Consider the following 7,140-nt stretch of genomic DNA (forward strand, 5'->3'; position numbering starts at 1 on the left):
ACCCAAATGTTAACTATGGTCTCTTTTATTTACTAAGTTGACGTTTCATGCCAGACAAAAGTTTTGGCTCGACTTGCTGCTGCTCCATTTGCAAGTCCTGAGTGACCTTACTCCTTAGTCTTCTCTACTTCCCCCATAGCGGTGTACACTGGTGTTTCTCCAGGCATTTCAATAATTAGTTTCATGTATCTTATCAGAAAGCTGATGTTCAATAATGTAGCTTTGCCAGGATAAGTTCCAGATATCCAAATACTGCATCCCCTTTAGTGCCACACCACTCAGTGGTGTGAGTGAGCGAACATTCCTGAGCACTCTTGAGTGTAACTGTCAGTGCTTTTGCAGGACCCCAAACTATTAACAGCTTAACCCAAAACTCTTAAGTCTGCAGGAAAGCTTGGAGCCTTAAGTAGCTGTGGGATGATTTTCAATAAAATCAGTCAAGCTGTGCTTAAGATACTGTTTGCTGTTCTATGACATGTACCAAGGCTTAAAACTACCCTTTTAGAAGTTCTGTGATGACCAAGCAACTTGAAGCATTCTGTGCCTGCTCGTTTGAGTATTTCCAACATCTAAAATAATACAAAAAACCCAACAGTGGGCCTACAGTTTACATAAAATAACTTTCACAGTCACTGGTAAGCAAACATGAATGGCTTGAGGATGCTAAGGGAGTAGGTAACTGAAGTAAATTCCATATGAGAGAGAAAAAAGAAAGCCTTACCTTTTCTACAAATGTAGGTATATCCACAGAAGTACTTATACAAGTACAGTGAATTCAGCAGTATGGTTTCATTTTCTCTTGCCTCAGCTACATGGCAGTAAAATATCAGATTAATCCCTGCAGAGGGTACTTACTTTTAAACTTCACCAAAGACAGCAGATTTAAGGTACAATTCAGTCTGAAAATCTGCTGCTACAGGTAGTAAGTAACAAGACAGACAGTTCTGGTATGGCTAGCATTGTTTAAACTTCTGCACCCGAGAGTCCCATGCAGAAAAAGTTTAACCCATTAAAGTCAGATAAAACAATTTTTGTGCAACATGCAACAACTGCCAAGTTAGATACAGTGCACCTTTTGAGAAAGAGAAGCAGATTTAAGTTCCAGAGTGGAAGGCCTCCCAGCTTCTCTTAGCTATGACATCTGTACACCTCCTGACCATAAGCACTCGAATGCCCTTGCAGTAATCTGCTTTTCTCTGTGAATTAATGGTAATTTTTAAGTAGCAGGAAGAAAATCCTGTCAGACAACAATGTAAGTTCTTGAAGTTCAGTTGCCAACAAATGATACTTGAATCAAAAAATGATACTTGAATCAAAAAATATTTAATCTTTATTTGAAGTGAATGAAATTCACTAAACAAAGGCATTTGGCTTTATTACCAGGTTGAAGTAAAAGCTCCTGTGGAGCACAAGAGAGAGGCTGCCAAGGTCTACTTTGAGAAGTTCTATCATTGTTAAAAGATACACAGATACCAGTGACTTTAGTTCAATTACTCATTTACCAAGTGCAGAGATATACTGAAACAAGGCAAGTATTCTATTTAGATGATTGTTGGAAGTTAAACAGAGCCTGCAGAGAAGTCTTGTTTCCATATGAACTCTTCCAGGTATTCATTTCCCGCACTGCAATTGTCAGCGCAAGTGTACACCACCAGCGTGCCCCAGTCAATGCTCTCTCCAAGGCTGTCAACCTGAAGGTGGTTCAGGAGCTGTGGCATAATCTTCAAGGAAAAACAAAGGTTTAGAGGCAAGCCACAGCTCTCTACCGTCTCGATGTGTCTCGTCCCCAAGAAGAGCCCTGCTTTCATTTATGTTCTCTTACGCCAAAATCCCAATCCAAACTATTAACACAGCAGCTCAAACCCATTTGGAATTCCCAAAATAGTGTAGCAGATCCACAGGCAATGAAAGGCATAGCCCTATGTATGTATAGAACTTTTACTTCACTAAGCATTCCCTGGCTTGTAAGCCTTCTTCTATTTGAAATTATAACTATGTTTTGTCTTTACATGACATTAAGTGTATTCACTATACGTATGTTTCTGGCACTCAGAATCCTACAGCTGAATATTTCCAGCCAGACATATTTCCAGTGCACGTTGTGAAGGCCGCCTTTTAAAATATACAATACCAGACTCCTATTAAGAGATGGTTCCAAATTCACAAGTGCACCATTTTACGGATGGTGCAAATTATCAGATGGGAACCTAACTTCTGTATATGAAAGTCTTAAAGGAAAAAGCAGTTACAATAGTAAATAAGGGCTCTCTACAACTTTAACTACCTTGCTCTAATTATAAGCCAACACCTATAAAATTAAGATCTGTTAAGTCTAAACTACATTACTTATATTATCTTTAAATTAATGTACATACCTGGAATTCAAAAATCCTTTTGGCACCACATGAACAGCTTGGGATATCTTTTTCTTCAGGAATATTTTCACCTGATACCCAGATTGGGCCTTTTCCTCCTCTGCAGTATCTAATGATCTGAAATAGAGCAGAAGTTCTAGTTCTTAAGAATGTCTTTTCATCTTGGTATAAAATTGGTATTTACTGACATAGACAAAGAAGTAAGATGGTGCAGAAAAAGGTCATTTCCTTTGAGTAATACCCATGGCAAAGTCTATCAGCTGCACATGTGGTATTCTAAATGAGACAGGTTCTTAACTATTTAAATTGTAAAAGTATTCATACAGCATTTTTCAATGACCCAATGATAAACTGTAACAATTTGTATTTCTCTAATTAAGAGACCCAGAAATACTACATCAGGTATTTTATAGCCTTGAGATGAAGAGCAGACAGACAGATCAGCAGATAGAAGTGTACAGACGTCAGGAATGCAACCCAACTCTGTTCACAGTTCTGCACCTAAATGCAAGGGGACTGTCCTCATGTCCAAGGCAGTGGCATTTTCAGACATCCTTTGTTGTTCTGTTACTTTATCTAAATATTTATACAGCAAATTGGGCATTATCAACAAAGGGGCACTTACAGAGATCAGTCAGTATGGGGATGGTCAGAGAGGGAGGTGATGCACCTACTCCAAGCAGAGAAGGGAACAGACTAAGTCTCCTACTTTCTGGATATGCATCCTCATTCCTCAGCTACCAGGTAAAACATAGATTTTCTTTCTCCACTGCCTTCCTGGATTTAGGCCCACGTTTCCTTTGAATGGAACCACAAACCTTGTTTCTGTTTGACAATGTGGCTTTTTTCAGCCTCTTGTATTAGCAAGAAATAGTGGGGAAGAAGAATTATCTTTTAAATAGTTGAAATTTTAAAGTCATCACTAATTTGTTCAAGCAAATTAGCTTTGAAAAAGCCAAACCAACCCCCCCATGCAGCTGGTGAGAGTGACAGACCTCCTCGCTACAGTTTTGGTTCTGCTGAGGAAAGCCAACAGGGCCAAAGGCTGGGGAAGAGTGTGATGGTTCACTTTGGTTAGAGCCACTTCACAGAACAGCAGGTCCTCCTTAGATTCAGCACCCCTGTGCCTTCCCACCACCCAATTTCTGTTTTAGATACGCAGGTGCCTAATTCTTTCTTCAGCATGAATTCTGCTTATGAGGAAGATTGAGGGTATGTTGGTTAAGGTGTGCGGAGGATGAGGAGGCATCCCCATTGCCATTTCTAACCGTAGGTATGACAGGCAGTGAAACATTATGCAGGCACGGCAAGGTGCTGTGCCAGAACCTCTAAGGTCTAAGGCGATCCCATCTTCTGACCTGCTCTGGTTCAGCAGCTACTCGTTCTTTAAACGTTTGGAAGATCTTGTCTTCTTCAGTCTCATGTTTTGCCATTGCTTCCAATGTCTCCTCATCTAAGGACTGAAATGCTTCACCTAAGCAAGTTAAAAACCACCACAGGTTACAGGATAATGCAAGACAGCCAAAAATTAAAAACAATATTGTACCTTTAAGTGCATTTTGCTCTCAAGAATAATTTTCCATGTATCACTAAAAGGATTATTTTTTTTTTCTTTCTGTGACATATTAAGATGCAGTCACACTCATTTACTAATTTTAATTGCATTTTAAATATACATGTCAGTACTGGAACACTGGAAAGGGAAGAAGTCAATCTAAGTTTATGGCTCACAAGAGGGATTGCTGAGGCTGCTGAACCTTCAGAATGTGACACCTGGAAAAGGCCAGCCGTGTCATGTGTGTGCCAAACTTCAGTTTCTAGCACTGACACACGTATCTGTCATACTCCCATGTTCACATTGAAGTGGAGCACCAAGCAGCCTGGAGACACCTTTATACCACAGTAAGGGACAGCCGGAACCAACAGCCCTCCCCTGTAACACCACAAACTCTCCACCCTGTGTGTGTGCACAGCCCTTGTGGTGAGCTGCAGACACATCCTGAATTGGGAGGGGGGGGGGTGCAGAAGGAGGTGCCCACGCTTTAACTGCTTAATCTGAGGTCAATTAAAACAGCCTCCAAACAGTTTTCTTCTAGCACAGACAAGGAGATCTGTTAAATATTTTCTGTAAGTTAATACAAATTGAACCAAGTCAAGCAAGACCATGTAACTCAATCTCCCAAATCCAATAGTGTCCAGCAGCAGGTGCTCAGGGCCCTGGCTTCCACACTGGAGTTGTTCCTTACCTGTGGGGAGCACACAGGGACACAGTACAACTCCCAGCTACCTGCAGTTTCACAGCAGCCACAGCTCTTGGGGGTGGTGCTTAGTAAGTCTCTCCTCTAAGAGCAACTTCTATTATGGGATGTATACAAATAACTTGCATCACAAATACAGCCTTTTGTCACCAGTAGTTAACAATGAACACTTCAAAATAAAAAATACTGTGATTTTTTAAGATGTAACAATGTCTTCATTAGGAAGAATTACAGGCAGCATCTTATGTCTTACCTGCACTGCCCGTAGCTCTGAGTTCCTCTTGTTCTTTTGGGTCCTTTGATGTATCTACAGCTCCTTGCTCATCATTGGGATCTACACTGTTGTCAGCAGGAAATTCTGGTTCCTCAGGTTCTATCAAAATTTCATATTCTGGAAAAAGGAAGTCGTTATGCTCTGGAATTGCATTTGCCGAGCTATCTACAAAACAAAACAGAGACCATTTCATTACATCATCTCACATCGCACATCCTTCCCAAAAGCTAAACAACAAACAACATGGCAAAAATATAACACAAACATTGCATGACCAAAAACTGTTTACATCACTGAAGGACCTGATTTAAAGATAAGGAAGATTTTACATTAAGGACAGTAGAAAACTACAATAGGTGACACGTTGCTTTGAATGTCTGTAAATCCAAGAAACACAAAGACACACTAAACAGTGTTTGCAGCTGCATTTTAAACTCCCAAACCTGCAGTTTGACAGCTCCACGTACATCTCATTCTGACCAGCATATGAACATAAGCATGCATCAGGTACCCTGAGGCCATACCATTTTTTATTTTTCCTTTTCATATTGCAAGTAGGCAAAGTTTCCACAAATGCATCAACTATACCTGCTGTAATAACTGTATTAACTATGTGCTAGTATGTTTCAGGTTTTCAGTATTTCAGTTAAATGTTGCAAATGTCTGACCTGTAACTTGCTTTGCACAAGTCAACTTTTAATGTTCAGCTTATTTCCACTTCCTACATTCAAAGTTTTTGGGACTAGCACCCCACACTGCATGCACATCATGCACACTGTGTTTCACTGCACCATTATTAATCTTATACTTCTGAAGACTTAAAAAATATTTAAAATACTCTATACTTGTCCCTTTAACAACCAGCAAACAAGCCAATGAATGAGACAAAAGAGCAGGATAGGGGATGGTTTAAGAAAAAGGTCTCTAAAATAGCACACTCCAGGAAACTACTCTTTTTATCTATTGATCATCACAGTATCCTCTGAAAGTGTCACCTGTGTTCCTTTACAGGTTATGAATAAGCCATCTTAAAAGTAGCCTGCAAAGGGGAAAAAAAAAATAATTGTCTACACCCTTTCCTTTTTTAATAACATAAGACAGAAAGGTCTTTTAAAGAGACTAAAGGTACACCTTAAATATATTAGCCTTCCAGATCCCACCTTCTTATGACACACTAAGTAAATATATCTACGAAAAAGAATAGTTGCCTTACGAATCCTAAAACAAGGCAAAAAGACACGACCTCCTTTTCTCCTCTCCCCGCAGGCCCTGGCCCCGCTAACGAGCAGGCAGGACAGGCTACAAGGACTGCCGGCTTCGCAACGGCAACGTTCCTTGCCCAGCAGCGTGCCACCAGCGCACCGTGCGACCACAGCTGAGAGCCAACGAAGCCGGCGGCAAACGGGCCCCCCGCCCCGACACGCACCTCCGGCAGCGAGCAGCCCGCAGGCCCGCCGGTGCCCCCGCCGCCAGTCCAGCGCCTGGTGCTCGGGGCCGCAGTAGGCAGCGCGGCGGCAGCGCCCGCAGGCGCGGGGCCCCAGGCAGCCGCAAACGCGGCAGAGAGCGGCGCCGCCGCGGAGCCGGCAGGGAGGGGCGGCGGCGGCGGCAGGGTCCGACGGCGGCTCCTCGGGGGGCGGCTCGGCCGAGTAGGTGTCGTTCTGCCGCGGCAGTTGGTTCCGGAACACTGCGGGCGAGAGGGGGCAGTCAGCGGGGAGGCGCCCAGAGGTCCTCGCCCCCTCCTCACTCGCAGCCCCCCGCCTCACCGCAGAGGGGCCCCCGCGGGCCCGGCTGGCGGTAGCAGGCGGCGCCGCGGCAGGCGAAGACGAAGAGCGTGCGGTGGAAGGCGTCGGGGCGGTCGGGCAGCGGCGCGTACAGCTGCAACAGGAAGGCGCAGGGCTGCTGGCAGCGCCCACAGCGCAGGACGGCGGGGCCCGGCAGCCCGGCCTCGCCCAGCCACGCCGGCCGTCCCCCGACCTTGCTGGGGAAGTAGGCGCTGCGCAGCCGCCAGGCGCCCGCCGGCCCCACCGGCGCCGCGAAGCCCAGCTCCACGCCGGCCGCCATGCTGCCGCCGCAACCGCCACGGGCCGCCCCGCGCGCCGGAAGCGCCCGCCCCAACGGCCGCCTGGCACCGCCCAACGGCCGCTTGTCTGCTGCAGGCGGTCCTGAGGGGAGGAGCTGCCCGAGAAGGCGGGGCCCGCGATCCGCCGCCCGCGGCCCAGACAGGACAGACACG

General features: G+C 45.0%; 1 protein-coding gene across 1 annotated transcript; it reads right to left on the reverse strand.

The window, feature by feature from the left end:
* Positions 1–1,307: 1,307 nt before the first annotated feature.
* PDCD2 (programmed cell death 2) lies at positions 1,308–7,026 on the reverse strand. Its single transcript, XM_065057726.1, has 6 exons — positions 6,671–7,026; positions 6,334–6,591; positions 4,887–5,072; positions 3,734–3,849; positions 2,376–2,492; positions 1,308–1,721 (listed from the first exon to the last, which is right to left on the reverse strand). Exons 1-6 carry the CDS (start codon positions 6,966–6,968, stop codon positions 1,560–1,562), a joined length of 1,137 nt encoding a protein of 378 aa, XP_064913798.1. The 5' UTR covers positions 6,969–7,026; the 3' UTR covers positions 1,308–1,559.
* Between the last annotated feature and the right edge of the window lie 114 nt (positions 7,027–7,140).

Source organism: Columba livia, chromosome 3 (genome assembly GCF_036013475.1).
Source record: "Columba livia isolate bColLiv1 breed racing homer chromosome 3, bColLiv1.pat.W.v2, whole genome shotgun sequence".
NCBI lineage: Eukaryota > Metazoa > Chordata > Aves > Columbiformes > Columbidae > Columba > Columba livia.